At 34.4% G+C, this 15,749-nt stretch overlaps 1 protein-coding gene across 1 annotated transcript in view; it reads left to right on the plus strand.

Annotated features, from left to right (window-relative positions):
• exoc3l4 (exocyst complex component 3-like 4) overlaps positions 1-10,880 on the plus strand; it is a 42,475-nt gene extending 31,595 nt beyond the window's left edge. Inside the window, exons 11-14 of the mRNA XM_022202264.2 lie at positions 774-896; positions 2,011-2,163; positions 3,769-3,890; positions 8,513-10,880. Of these exons, the coding sequence (XP_022057956.2) occupies positions 774-896; positions 2,011-2,163; positions 3,769-3,890; positions 8,513-8,726 (612 nt within the window). The 3' untranslated portion in view covers positions 8,727-10,880. The remainder of the gene's footprint in view (positions 1-773; positions 897-2,010; positions 2,164-3,768; positions 3,891-8,512) is intronic.
• The last annotated feature ends 4,869 nt before the right edge of the window (positions 10,881-15,749 follow it).

Below are 15,749 nucleotides of genomic sequence, written 5' to 3' on the forward strand. Positions count from 1 at the left end.
CGTTCGATGACAAATGGTGAAAACTTCATGACTTTTTTTTTAAAAAGATCAAAATTACATTATATAGTTACATTCAGTCCTATTTTTCAGTACTTTTAATCATATTTTTTAGTCGTTTTAGTCATTTTTCAGTCATTTCTGTTGTATTTTGTTGTAAATTCAGTCATTCTTTCAGACATTCCAGTCTTTTTTCAGTCATTTTAGACTTTTTTCAGTGACATTTTGTTATTTCAGTCATTTTTTTCTGTCATTTCGATCAGATTTTTGTCATTTCCAAACCCCAATCATTTGAGTCTAGATCACACGCAAAAAAAGTCTGGTGCTAACGTCGTGACCAAAATTTGAGAACTTTTTGCCTGAACTGCAGGCAGTGTTTCCATGTTTTACAAATTCTAAAAATATTACTAGTAAATTATCTGTGCTGCATGTAGAGCCACTATTTTATCACACTGTTGGCTACTTAAAAGTTACATCCAGGTTTTCATTTTTTTTGCAAAACAATCAAAGAAATTAATCTTTTTTTAAAATGTTTTCTTCAAAGATTTATGGCATAACTGTGTCATCGCAGCAAAAATAGTTCTGAATTGTCTCTAATTCTAGTCGTGGTAGCTGCTTCCTGTGAGGTGGAAAATGAGCTGAACAAAAACAAAACGCCCAGACGCTGCTTCGGGTTCAGAGGGTCAACGTGCAAACATGCGAACAAAATAACATTCCTGAGCTCAAGAGTGAAGCTCAAAAAGCCCACTGAGTGCGGTAAAATGCTGTATTTCCAGCCCTACCTGAGGAGAATGATGACGAGGAAGTGGCTGACCAACGACGACGACTTCAAACAGCTCTACAGCCGGACCAATCAGCTGTCCCAGCACTGCAACCTGATGATGGCTCAATATGTCCAGGTGAGGAGGAAGAAAACACCGGGGGGAGATTCCAGTGCTTAGAAAGCATGATTACATGCACCAGCGAAGTCATTTCACTTTCAGGAAGCATCCACACCTCTGAATGAAGCCGGCTTTTGTGCCAAAGTGTGAGAAATGATCCGATAAAGACCTCAGCTGGTGCCAAACGTTTACTGGCATCCTGATTAGATTAATCCTGTGAAACTCGGGGGTTTGACACATTAACATTCGCAGGTCAGATTGACCCGTTTTAAAGTGTGAAAACGTGGAGAAAAATCTATTATCACAGTGAAACTTCTCATGTCCACATTTGCAGCATTTTTGGGAAATCATTGAACATTTTTTGGTGGGAAAAAAAGAAATGTTAAAAATGTTTCTTCAGAACATTCACATAAAAATCAACCAAAATCCAGCGAAGTTCGCTGGATTTTGGTTGATTTTTATGTGAAAGTTCTTAAAGAAAATATTAGATGTTTTACTGATATGTATGTAATCATTTTAGATATATTTAGGATTTTTTTGGAAGATTTTTAAGCTTTTTTGAAAGAATTTTCTTGCCAAATTTGTCGGTATTTTTAAAAATAAAACTTTTAAGGAATTATTGGAATTTTCTTCCTGAAGGTTTTGCAAATTTTCAGAAATTTGGGGAATTTTTTTAGCTGATTTTTTTGGATTTTTTTCAGACAAGGAAACAATATTTTTTAAATGAGGAAAACAAGAGGGTTAGCTTTGACAAGAGTCTTCAGGTTTGTTTGGGTTGTATTTGTAGGATTGTGATTGCTGCTCATGTGTAATTGCTTTGGAGTTAATTAAAGGAAATCCTGATTTACTCTCGCTGGCCCTCTTGGAAATTCCAGTGAATCGACTCGGGCACCATTGTTCCTGTCCTGATGCCGTGACAGCAATAAAGACTTAGAGGAATAATGACCCCAGAAACAGGACGAATGAATAGGTGGAAGTGGAAGTGGGAGTTCAGATGATCCGATGGCCGCTGGTCGCCTGATGGATAAATAAAGACACCAACGCCTCCACTCATGTTCCCCTTTTTTTCTTGTGGTCTTCCTGTTATTCTGCCTCACCACCTCTGTGTTTTTGTTGTGTTTCATGGATCCAGGGCTTCGCGGGTCGATTGCACCTACATGTGGTGAAACAATACGTCGGCCAGCTGATGGTGAACAACTACTCCTGCAAGAACCGGAAACACGAGAAGGCGGCGACCAAAATCCGTCACCAGTGGACTGAGCTCCGAAATCTGTTTGAGGACATGGTAATAAAGTTTACACTTCCCCACAGACATGACCGGCAAGTTTTCAGTTTGGTCTGTGCATCTTAGTCATAGTAGATGGCTTTGTAGAATTTTAAAGAATCATCAGTGAATGTGTCTCAGTGGTTGTAGAATAAAGACTCGTGTATCTGGAAGGTCCAGTACTCCTGGATAGAACTACACCATGAAGACTAAAGAACACTCTAAGAAACTCTGAGGAAAAGTTGTTGAAAAGCATCAGTCAGGACGATACAAGAAAGTCTTGGAGTCCAGTTAAATCCATCATTAGGAAATGGAAGGAAGATGGAACATGAATAAATCTGACAAGAGCAGGACGTCCTCAAACACAGAGGAGAGACTGAGAAGAAAGAGACTGGTGAGGGAGGCCACCAAGACTCCTATGACTCCTCTGAAGGAGTTCCAAGCTTCATCAGATGAGATGTTAGAGACTGTTTATCCAACAACTGTTGTCTGTTCTTCACCAGTCAAAGGTTTATGGAGACAAAGAGAAAGAATCTGTTGGAAAAAGTTCAAATTAAATCTGGACTAGAGTTCACCAGAAGACATGTGGAGACTTTGAAGACACCTGAAGAAGGTTCTTTGGTCTGAGGAGACCAGGATTTAGTTTTTTTGGTCAATAGACAATAGACCACCAAACTCTAGACATCATCACAAACACAGCATCTCCACTGTGAAGCACGGTGGTGGCAGCATCATGATGTTCCTCAGCAGCAGGTCCTGGAAGACTTGTAAAGGTAGAGGGTAAATGAATGCAGCAAAGTCTAGAGAAATCCTGGAGGACAACCTGATGCAGTCTGAAGAGAACTGAGACTCGGAGAAGATCAGTTTTCTATCCAGACCATGAGTCGAAGTGAACAGATAAAGATGAACAGAAATGGTTTAAAGACAACAGGATGGAAGTTCTGGAGTCCAACTTCCATACAGCTGAGACTTTACAGCTGGACTTGAGAAGTTCTGTTCTCTCATGATCCCTGACAGAGTTTGAACAGTTTCACAAAGAAGAATGAGGTAAAACTGCAGCTTCCAGATGTCTGACTGAGATCTACCCACAAAAACTCAGTGTTGTACCTGCATCCAAAGGTACATCAACTAAAATGTAAAAAACGACTTCACCGGGTCGTTTTTGAGCCACCTATGCATCTAAAGGTTAAAAAATCCAGGCCGTAAGAATAGATGCTATATTTGGCAGACATCAAACACTGAACATCATCACAAAGACACAACTATGTCTCGGTGGTGGTAGTATCTTGATGTGGGACATGGTGGTGGTAGTATCTTGATGTGGGACATGGTGGTGGTAGTATCTTGATGTGAGACATGGTGGTGGTAGTATCTTGATGTGAGACATGGTGGTGGTAGTATCTTGATGTGAGACATGGTGGTGGTAGTATCTTGATGTGAGACATGGTGGTGGTAGTATCTTGATGTGGGGATGTGTCTTAGCAAGGTCTCGGAAGTCTTGCAAAGATAGCGGGTAAATGAAGGCTTTCTTTTGTTTGGTTGTAAATTCTTGTCAACGAGCCAAAATATTACCCATTATTCAGTGATGAAAGGGTTCCAGAAGTTTGACGGCTTTTCCTTTTTTAGGAGTCACCTCACGAGTGGCTTCACCCTGTAGGAGACGAGCTGAGCAACATCATCGGACAGAAGAACAAGGCAGACATCCAGAACCATCTGCAGCCTTTAGTGGAGCACTACCCAGACTTCAGGTAAATATTTCAGACTCACCATCACAGCTCGACGCTAATGCTAGTTTGTAATGTAGACCAATTAAAGACAAGAAGGCGGTTGTCCCATCATGCACCAGGTGGCAGGACATCATCTTCTTGAAATCTTAACGTTTTGCTGCAGTGAAAGTTGGAGTTTAACCTGCTTCTTCCTCATGTTTACTATTTTGTAATGAATAATTGAACACCTCATGTGTTGGCACAGATCTGCCGCTGTTTGATATTTTGCTGACCATTTAAGAGGGTTTTTTTTCACCATGTTGCTACATGACTGCAGGACCGGAGTGTTTTCAAATCATCAAACCTGCAAATAATAACACATGAAAATAAAACTAAAACGTTCTGTCCCCTGATGTTAACAGTGAGGACAGAACTCCAGCTTGTTTGTTCAGGTTGATTTCTAATAAAACGATCAGAGTTAGTTAAAGATGCTGCGACTCGTCTGTGTGGAAAAGCAGCGGTTTGTTCTTCAAAACACTAAAAATCCGCTATGACAACACGACGACGAGCTTCCTCTCTGTGGTTCTGCTGCTTTGACGAAGGAGAGAGAAGTGTGACATGAAAGTATTTATCCTCTCAAGGTGATTTCTGGTAAATGATTTACTCAAAACAAAGAGCGGCGAAAGTTCAGCTGCTTTTAATGTTGACATAAAGGACAAACTTCCCGTGAGTTTAAACGGAGAAAACCTGCTTTTAGAGCTGAATAAATACTAAATGTTCTGTGTGGAGCAGAGATGGTGACTGTCAGGTGACTTCATGTGATCAGCTGAGAGAAGCAAACATGTGATGAGTTAATTAAAGCAGAATAAATCAGACTTACAGCAACGGTGAGGAAATCTGTGAAGTTCTGAGTCTGAATTTAAATAATCAAAAGTAATTAAAGCTTCAATCAAATGTTTCTGTCCATGTTGTCTGTAGACACTACCTATAAATACTATGCACATCATAAAGCAGTTTAAAAAATGGTAGCAAGTTCTTTTTTATAATGTTTGACCATAAAATTCTGCTATTTTACTCAAAATCTTAAATTTGCTTATTTATTTCTTTATTATTCTTGTTATTTTTTTGTCATTTTTAACTTTTTAGCTCTGTTAAAACCTGCCAAAAAATCTAATTCACAGGCTTTTGACTATTTTTTTATTTTTTCTAAATGTTAATTTTTAAATATAACAATCAAGGATTTATTTTTTTAATGTTTTTTCATTATTTTTTTTACTGTTTTAAAACCTGGCAAAAATGTATTTCATGGCGTTTTGATTATTTTTTTCAAATTTTTATTTTCTTTTTTGAAATAGAAATCATGTTTTTTAATGTTTCAAATTTTTCTTACACTTTTTTTACCATTTAAAAACCTGGCAAACATTTATTTCATAGGCGTTTCATTTTTTCTTTATTATTTATTTTTCAAATTTTCATTTTCTTTTTTGAAATAAAAATCAAGTTTTGTATTGTTTTTTTAATTTTCCCCCCAATTTTTTTACAGTTTAAAAAAATGGCAAAAAAATATTTCAGACATTTTTTTCAGACTTATTTTTCAAATTTTCATTTTTTAAAATGAAAATTAAAGGTTTTTTTTACTGTTTCAAAACCAGCAAAAAAAAAATAATTTCACATTTATTTGCCATTTTTTGAAATTAAAAAAATGATTTAAAAAATAGCTTCGTTTTAGAATTTTTCTTTTAGTTTTACTAAAATATAGACAACTATTAAAATGACAGAAAAGGAATATTAACTTACATGTAAAAACAAATTTTCTTTCACCTTTTATATCATTTATGCTATTTTTTAAATGCAGGTAAATCAGCATGGACAGAAAAAGGAACCTTACAGAAAAAATACTCCACTGAGAATGTATTTATTTGATTAATTGAATTTATTTAATTATACCGAAACACTTAAAAGGATTAAACTCGTTCTATTTTAATGTCATGCACTGAGCTGATCTCTAAGTTCAGTCAGTTTAACTTTTAATTTTAATTCTTGTGACTTTTTAATACCCGTGATCAATAAAGACGAATAAAAAGTCCTGTTTTTCTGTCAAACTTTCACTTTTTGCTGCACATCCTCCTTTCTGTAGCCACAAAAAATACCAGCGTGAAGAAAATCACTACTTTTGAGAATAATTCTGCTTTTTGTTTCACATTTAAGGCAAAAAAAAAATCCCTAAAACATCCAATTCCGCTTTTTTTGTCTGTTTGATGCGTTCAGATTTGTCGTGGAAAAAGGAGGTGGATTTTTAATCATGCTGTCTGTGGAGTGGAAGGCTGAGCGGCTGTTTTTGTTCTATTTTCAGACTTTAGTGGAAGGGTTTTATTGCAGGAATGACAATTAGAGCTCTGTAACCACGACGTGCCGTAGTACAAAAATACCAGCAAACAACAAGAAAACAACAGAAAAAGCTGGACTCTGACGGCTGAGTTGTGATTTAAGTGCTCGGTTTGTGTCGTAAGGTTCTTCTTTCCTCTTTACTTCTTGTTTTAATCAACATTTCAGTGTTTTATAACTTCAAAATGACCTTATGTAACGTCTTCCCGTCCGTTTCGTGAGCTGAAACAAACATCTCGGCTCGTCGTTGCGACATTTCTCGGCGTGTAATCGTGTCAAATCCAAACATCATTTGTTTTTAATTCGAGCCTTTAACAGTGTGATCTGTTGCGTGACCTTGTGAGCTTTATTTCACGTCAGATCGGTGAGTAGAGCTGCATCACGCCCGAAAACACCAATTCATGAGGTTTTAGCTTATAAAAAGAGAGAAAGCTGCTGCCTCCTCCCTCTGCATGAGCATCCCAAACCCTGGACAGATGTTTTCAGTCCAGGAGATTTCAGGCAGAAAGAATCCAGCTGAGGACGGATGAAGGGCAGAAAAACCGACATGTCAGAGAGTCTGGAGGTTAAACAAACGAGATGTGATGTTTTAAATCTTATTCAAATGTTTAGTATGGAGACGAAGTCCTGGTGAAACATTGAAACAAACCGGCTGTGATTGGCTGAGAGCAGCTCAGGTGTTTTTATTTCATGTCACCTGTTCAGACTTGTTAGCAGGACGGCCATTTATCTCTGAAACTCAACAATGCTCAACACTGCAGCAATGTCAAGTCAACACCAAACAAAGACCAACGTTGTGAAGAATTTTGCACTTTTTAACCGTTTTAACTGTATTTCTTTAAAACAATTTACACTTTTTTCTATAGCACATTATAAAATTGTACAATTTTACTCTAAAGATTAAGCTTATATTTTACAGATATTTACCTTGCTTTTTTAACCATTTTAAAGTTTTTTTTACCTTATTAAAACAGGTTTTTTTTAAAAAAATTTAAATAGTTTTATATTTTGTATTTATTTAGTTATTTTTATTTGTACATTTTTTGCTTCTTTTTTATCCATTTTAAATGTTTTACTTTATTAAAAACAGTTTTTTTAATTTTTTAATTGTTTTTTATTTTTGTTTTTATTTTTTCCGTTTTTTTGCTGCTTTTTGAAACCATTTTTGCATTTTTTTACCTTATTAAAAGGTTTTTACATTTTTTGAAAAACAGTTTTTATTTACAGATTTTTTGCTTCTTTTTTTGAACAGTTTTAGAGTTTCTTACCTTATTAAAAACAGTTTTTTTCTAATTTTTAAAATTGCTTTTTATTTTATTTTATTTTTTTTGCAAATTTTTCCTCCTTTTTAAAACCATTTTTTAAACATTTTTTACCTTATTAAAAACTTTTTTCCACAATTTTTAAAAATAGTTTATTTATTTATTTATTTTTCCAGATTTTTGCTTTTTTTTAAAATTAGTTTTACATTTTTTAACCTCATTAAACTATTTATTTATTTTTACAGATTTTTGCCATTTTTTCAAAATAAAAGTTAAGGTTTGAAAAATGGTTTGGAAAAGATTAAAATACAGACTGGTAGTAAATCGACAGAAAAGTGTTTCCCAGGTTCTTCTGTGAGGAAACAAAGACTTTTCTCCGCTGACTCATTCAAACCCTCTGGTCAGATTAACTATCGCTCATTGGTGACCTCTAAGACTCATCAGATCCCAGAACTCTGAGACGACGTTTTGTAACTCTGGGAAGTTATCAGCAGAGATTTTCCCTCGATCTCTGTGATTCAGGCTGGATTAATGTCTGTTTCTGCAGGATGATGAGTGATGAGGCTGAAACCTAAAACATGAGCAAACTTTACACGAGTTCTGAGCTTCTGTAACCATTAAATATGCTTTAGAAAGAAGATAAACGTCCACAAGTTGAAGGATTTTGTTCATGTGTTTATTGCACCAAAATGGTACTTTAATTAGGAAGTTACGGTTTAAAGGATGTTTTCTCACCAAATACTACTTTTCTCCAAGTAGTTAGAGGTTTAAAGGTTTATTCCAACCCGTAGTTGTACATAGAAACTAAAAAACTTCGATACGTTTTAGAGTAAACAAGTAAACAAGTTGCCGCCGTGTTATTTGACCCCAAAAGGAGTAAATAAAATGTCAACATTGATGCTTGTCACCGCAACAGTCTCTAAAAACATGCTGTGTTCTGTGTTTAAATGTGAATAAACTGAACATAAGGAGTGAAATAACAGATTTTTTTTGGTATTTTTTCTCCTCTGCCTGCAGCAAGAAGCACCTGGTTGCCGTTCTGTACTTCAGAGGTTTGATGAGAGGCCGAGAACACCAGCAGATCCTGCAGAAACTCTCAGCGCTGAAGAAGGAGCTGAACACCAGCGGCGACGACAGAAACCAGGTTTTATTCGGAGACATACAGGTGACGGTGAACACTGACTGCCTCTCCAACCTGCCGTTCTCCTGCTTCAGCTTCCTGAACAACTGACCACACTCTTATCTGAAACAGCGCTCTACACCTAAGCTGGTGGATTATTTCTAAAAACTTCCTCATGACCTCATCCCTGGCTGTTTATGCTCAGCACACGTGAGTCTGGAGGATCAGTCTGGTGATGATTTATCTCAGTTCAGGGACAAGAATCAACACGTAAGTTCCTCCTCTGCAGCTCAGAGCTTCAGTGTTGCTCAATAAAAACACCAGAAACACAGCAGTGAGTCACAGCGTTGCACAAAACGCCGAGTCTCTGCAGCAGACGCTCACTAAAGCAGCAACTATTCATCCACCTCCTGTTTTACATAATAAAACTAGATATCTGTGAGCTGCTACAAGAGTGTAAAACAAGAAAAAGTACTTTAGGATGATGCTGTGGTCTCTCCTGTGATGGAAAAACACATTTTGTATAAATGTAAAAACTTCAATGACATAATTACTGTAACTAAAACAGTCAAATCCAACGTTAGCATGAGCGCTATTTAGCCTCCCAGGTAATGTTGTCTCCAAGTTCTGCTAGCGTTCCAAAGAAAACCTTTTAATCTTAAGGTTTAAAGAACTTTTTAGGGATATTTCTCATTTTAATTAATGTTCCTATGAAGCTAAAACAGTCAACGAAGGTGAAACGTTCTCTCTGCGATGATTTTTAGAGGTAAGATTCTAAAACATGAGCAAACTTTTCAGGAGTTCTGAGCTTCTGTAAATAAGCTTTTGAAAGAAGATTAGCATCTGTATGCTGGAGGAAACACTCACATGTCTAAAGACATTTTGCAAAAAATTAATGTCATAGACGATGAATTCACATTACCAGATGTCCTCCTATAGTTAATACTAATCCTGCTTAATGTGGAGCTACAGCCAGCAGCTGGTTAGCTTAGCTTAGCTTAGCTTAGCATCAACAATGGAAACAAGGGGAAGGACCTTGACCTTGTGAGAGTGTTAAAGGTTTTTTCCATCCAAACAGGAATTCCAAAACTCTGTAATTCACCAGTCAAATGTTATGAAAGGGAGAATACTCATTTGTAAATATACAGAACTGTGATTTGAACATGTAAATTTGTACTTTTATGTGATTTTACAAAATATTTATCTGTATTTTAACTAAACAGACAAAAGTGTCTTTAAAGAGGATATTCTGGGAACTAAAAACAAAGAAAGAAAAACCGACAGAACTTCCTCAGAACATTTTTAGAAACGAAAGATTGCAGCCGGACTCCATAACTACAAGTTTTTGGATGCAATCTTCCCGCCATTTTCAACAGTTAGCGCTAACGCTAAGCTAGTTAGCCTCAGCGGTACAAATCCAAAACAGCACTTTAATGCAGTTTTCTTATTGCACAAAATAGAAATAATTAAAGTTTTGTGAGACTTTTTTCGGCATAAGTGAACAAAAACACGCAGAAAGCTTCGTGTTTTGGGAGTTTCCTGTGCAAAATGTCAGATTTGAGGTGAAGTTTGTGTATAAAGGTGGATGCAGTCGTTAATTCGACTTTATCAGAGAAGGTTTGCATTGGCTTTTCACCTTTATCTCACATTTATCAGCAACAGTTATCAGGTAGAGCTGCAGGAGGTCGTGAAAAATGCAGATTTTAGCCTCTAAAACTGTAGAAATGAATCTGAGCTGCAGGGACAAAGAAACCTGAGCAGGTTTCAGTGGAAAAAGAAGTCATATACGGGTTTGAAATAGACATTTAAGTGCAAAGTATATCATGGTATTTTGAAAGAAATTGTGAAAAAGGGCACGAATACCTGATTTCTTGCATCGACTTGAGGCCAGTGGACTCCTTCATCCTTCATGTGTTTTAAATTATAGAACTTTAATTAAAATGTGACGCAGTTTGTTAAACATTTCCAGCTTTGTGAGGATTTACTTTCCGGGAAGGAAAGCTTTCCTGTTTCAGTGGGGGAGAGGACGATTGTGCAACTTAGACGGAGCATATAAATGATAAAAAAGAGGATTTAATTGAGTCCAGTTGTTTTGGAGGTGATGAAATAAACTGTTCTCATTCTAAAGTCTGATAAAAACTAGAACTCTTCCACAATTCTGTTCTGTGCTGTTGAAACTAAAATATTGTGTAAATATGTGAAATTATTATCTTTGTAATATTTTCTAAAAACTGTGATTCATTTATTGTGTTTGTGAAATCATCTGCTGCAGGAAAAATGAACAAAATGATTTTCTTCGCACATTTATGTTTTATTTAATCATAAAGTTCTTTTTCTCTGTTTGTGTGGGATCAAAACTCAGGATGTTTTCATCTTTCTGTCACTTGTAACACAAATTATTTAAGCTGTTCTTATAGATTTAAACATTTTGAAACATGTAAAGAGAGAATAAAGCCATTTTAAAACTATTTACCCTTTCATCTTTCATGAAACAGCTTGATGTTAGGGCGACACATGCACATAAATCAACAGCATGTAGATGCAAATTGTAAATATATAATCTGACAAATGTTTTTGTGCAATATTTTCATGCAATTAGTCTCCTTTTTTTTCTCAAACTCTACTTATTTTTTGGCAGATTTTAAGTGGTAACAATGGCCCAAAATAATCACACTTCTTCTCCTAGCTGTTCAAGTTGGCTCAAGTAAATAAAACTACTATAAAATGCCCCAAATTATTCAAATCTAATTAAAAAGTCACCAAAACTAGTCCAAAATGACCAAAACATTTCTGAAATTCCTAAAATTTATCAAAAAATGTGTCCAAAATTAGGTGAAATCTGTCTCAAATGACCAAAACTTGTCCAAAATGCATAAAAATGTGTCCAGAATGACCCAAAATGTCCAAAACCTGCAAATAAAAGAAAGAAGATGCAAAAATAACAGGTCCTTTTGTGCACTGTTCTGCTTCTAGCTGCACACATCATTGCCGATACACAAAATAAGACTCAAAATGTGTCTAAAATGACCTAAATCTTCTCAACAATTACCCAAAAATTAGTCAAAAATGACTGGAACTTTTCTAAAAATTTGTCTAAATTGTGTCTGAAATTAGGTAAAATGTGTCCAGTATGACTTAAGTCAAACCAAAACTGATCCAAAAGGACAGAAAAAAGTCTGAAATGACTCAGATTGTGTCCTTAATGACTACACGGTTCTTAAAATGACTCAGAATTACTCTAAAATGACATAAATTTTGTCCCAAATGACTAAAAAATATCCAAAATTCCTAAAATGTGTCAAAAATGAGGTGTCCCAAATGAACGTTTCACCTCCATTTGATCGCCTCAGAGTAAAGATCCAGACATTTATTTAGGTGCATCTCCACCATGAGGCCTCCGTACGTTAACTGGACGCATTTAAAGACCACATGTTGAAGAAATCTTTGATGTCTTGGAGTGAAAACTGTGTAAGTCAAGTAGTTGTAGCAGCAGCTTGTTGCTGTAAAGAGGCAGAAATGTGGACGAGTTCGTGTTCGGTTCGGCGACATTAACGGATGGACTCTGTTGGTAAAACTCCTCCACAGTGAATCAGCCTCCAGCCGTCCTCCCACCGCGATTAAAGACCCGAGGGATGACACGAACTGCATGAACTGGAAAACTGAGGGATTTTCCAGTGAAATTAAACATGTTTGAGTCCAACAAAGTCTAAAAAGAAACAAAATAAAAACTACGTTCTGAGGCTAAATTCAAGGTCCAGTTTGAGTCTTATCTGTTTAAACAAACATGAAATATCCTCCTTTTAGTTTTGGTTGATGAGGTTAAAAAAGCAAAACCGACGACCTGATTTATCAGATTAGAACTGAAACACACATTTAACTCTCTGAACCCCCAAAAAACGTCAGTTTTAAAGACATATCTTTAAAATAAATGACATCATTTATCAATTTTCTGATTTAAAACTGTTAAATTCATCTAAAACTATAAAAATAGTAAAAAAAAAAAAATCTGTAAAATAATGTTTTTAACTCATTTAAATACAGTGAAAGTGTGTAATTTGTTTTGTTGAAATTATTCACAGCTTTGGCCTGTTTATTTATGATTATTTTTTATTTTTTTTACCGTTAAAATGTAGATAATTTTTTTAAAATGTGATTTTACAATAATTTAACAAAACAAAATCTGTAGAAATGTCGATTTGTTTTTTTAAAAGCATTTTTAAATACTTAGTAAACATAACTTTTCTTACAAATTAGGTCAAATCTTTGCAAAATAACTATATTTTTTCCTTATTTCAATATGCTAAAAACAATTGCACTGTTTGCTTTCACAGTCAGTGTAATTTAACAAAACAGGTCAACTTTGTTATTTACCTTTTTTTGCCCTTAGTAAACACAAGTTTGATTTCAGATCAGGTCAAATATCTGTAAAATGACATTTTAAAGTAAAAAACTGTAGAATTTTACAGTCATGCATATAAATGAACATTTTGTTATATTTAATGTGAGTGTTAGTAATTGTTTTTGATTTGTTTTTTTAATAGGATTAATATTTAAATCCTAACTTTATTTCCGTCATTTTGCAAATTATTATCTGTAATTTACAAAACAGAGAAAGTGTGTCTAAAAAATGTAAATCATTGAAAAAAATGCTGCTAAGAAAAGCAGTTTTTGTTGTTTTTACAGCGTATATCTGCTTAATATAAATCAATAAAACATTATAAAGACGATCTAACTTTATTTATTGACATGAAAACACAGCTTTAGCGCCGTTTGAATCGGAATATGACTCGACATCTCCTCCCTGTTGAAACTAACGTCAGGTTTTAGCTTCAGCTTGGAGGATTTTCAGGTAGAGGAGGATCTTTACCAAAACCAAACCTCCCAGCTGTAACTGAAAACTTCTCGTTTCCTCTAAACGCTGCTTTTTTCCTCAGTCAGGCGTGTTTCCTGTCAATCTGTTCTCACACCGTCTGCTTTGTTTGGCTGCAGATTTAAACCACAAAATTACACGTTTCGATTTGTTTTACTAAAAACTCTGATGGACCAACGCAGCGCTTGTGACATGATGGAAAAGACGAAACATTAAAACACACAGAAGACTTCCTCTTCTGAGGAAAATGACCAAAAAAACAGCAGCTATAGAGCAATAAAAATGATCAGATATTTGAAAAATGCATTTAATAAAACTCAAAATCAAGACATAAATGTAATCATGAGACATTTAAAGATGTTTAAATGCTGCAAACATGAATATAATGCGTAGAAAAAGTTATATTTTGAATTAGGTTTGATTAAAATCTAATATTGATATTGATGGTTGATTGGTTTCATTGGAGAGCTTCATTTGAACGTCTGCGTTTCCATGACAACCGGTCATCTAATGACGAACTTCACACTGGAAAACCATAAAAAAAATTCAAAAGATTCTTTCTTAATGTCATTTTTTAACCTTTTACTATCATTTTACAAATAACAGATAACAACATAGAAAATAAATATTAATTTACATGTTTTGCCATTTGCAAACACCAAAAAAATGCACATAAAATCAGCATCAAAAATCTGTATTTTCATATTTTAATGAGTATTTTATGTTTTTTAAGCATTTTAAAATAAAATTACATAATTTTTAGTGTTTATGTATCGACAAAATTTAAAAAAATAAAAGAATACTTGGCATTTTTGGAATATAAATTCATTCTGCACATTTTTTTACATTTATTTTACCGTTAGATAGCAGCTGTAATTAATGTCCAAATACATTTTGAAATTATTTTTATGAATAATAATGAATTGTTCTGGGCATTTAGAAGTAAAATCCCACATTTTTACTGTTAATAAATAAGCAAAAAGCTAAAAGTGTTCATTGTGTAAATTTTTCACTCTTATCTTACAGTTTGTCCCTGTAAATTTACACATAATAATTACTGAAATCAGTGAAAAAAATATTATATTGTACACTGACTGATAGAAAATATGTAAAAACTGTTAATAATGTCCAGGTAATTTTAAAAAAAAATAATTTTTGCAACTAATAATTCGTTTTTTATGCATTTAAAAGCAAAATTACACATTTTTCACTTTTAATAAATCAGCAAAATCTAAAATGTTATACAGGTGTTTTAAATTTTTTGGAGGAAAATTCAATACGTACATTTTTCACTGTTATTTTACAGTTTGTCGCTGTAAATTTATAGATAATAATTAGTCAAATCACATAAAAAAAACCCTGAAATTTACACACTGACTGAAGGAAAATAGGTGCAATCTGACAAAAGTGGAAAAATCTGCAAATTGTTCAAGTAATTACTGTTATAAATTGTTTTAAAAACCTGCCTTAGCTGTAAAATCTGAATTTGAGCATCCAGAAGTGAAAATTACAGACATCAACTACATCATTTTCACTAATTATACTGTAAATTTTAAAATAACTAAACAGTTTTACAGTTTTTAACGTTATTTTAAAAAAAATAATGGTTGTTCATGTAGTATTCCTGTAAGTTACAAATAAAAACTCAAAATAGATTGACTAAGTGGTTATTTATGAAGCTGTGTGATGCACGGCGGCTGTTAAAAATATATTTTTTGAAAAGGTCTTGTGGTTGAAGCAGAGAAAGCTAATTCAGATCTGACCTGTCTGCAGACGTCTGTGTTTTTAGAAGATGTTAAACCGTCTTTGACGTGTTTTGTCTGCAGAATGTGAACTCGGCTGATAAAGCAAAGTGAAAGTAAAAGTGTTATTTGTGAGACCTTCTGTGTATTTAAATGATTGAAAGCAGAGTAGAGGCAGTTATTGTTAGTTTTAGTCCTAAATTATGACATGAAAAGTCAGAATTGTTCAAAATTCTACAACAAAAATTTGAATTATCTGACAAAATATGTAATTTGAGAGATAAAGTTTTAAAAATAACAATAGAAAGTCAAAATTCTGTCTTAAAATTTCTAGGAAAAATGTGCATTTATGGAAAAAAAGGTGGATATTTTGAGCAGAAGAAGTTGGAATAGGTTGGAAATGGTTGAACGGTGAGATTTATGGGGGTGCAAACTAAATACTGCCTTCACTGTTTTGAACTTCAGATGCACCCACTCAGAGGAAACGTGCAAAAGGTGCATGTATGGAAAGTAGCTTTCTCA

This window comes from Acanthochromis polyacanthus, chromosome 1, assembly GCF_021347895.1.
Source record: "Acanthochromis polyacanthus isolate Apoly-LR-REF ecotype Palm Island chromosome 1, KAUST_Apoly_ChrSc, whole genome shotgun sequence".
NCBI lineage: Eukaryota > Metazoa > Chordata > Actinopteri > Pomacentridae > Acanthochromis > Acanthochromis polyacanthus.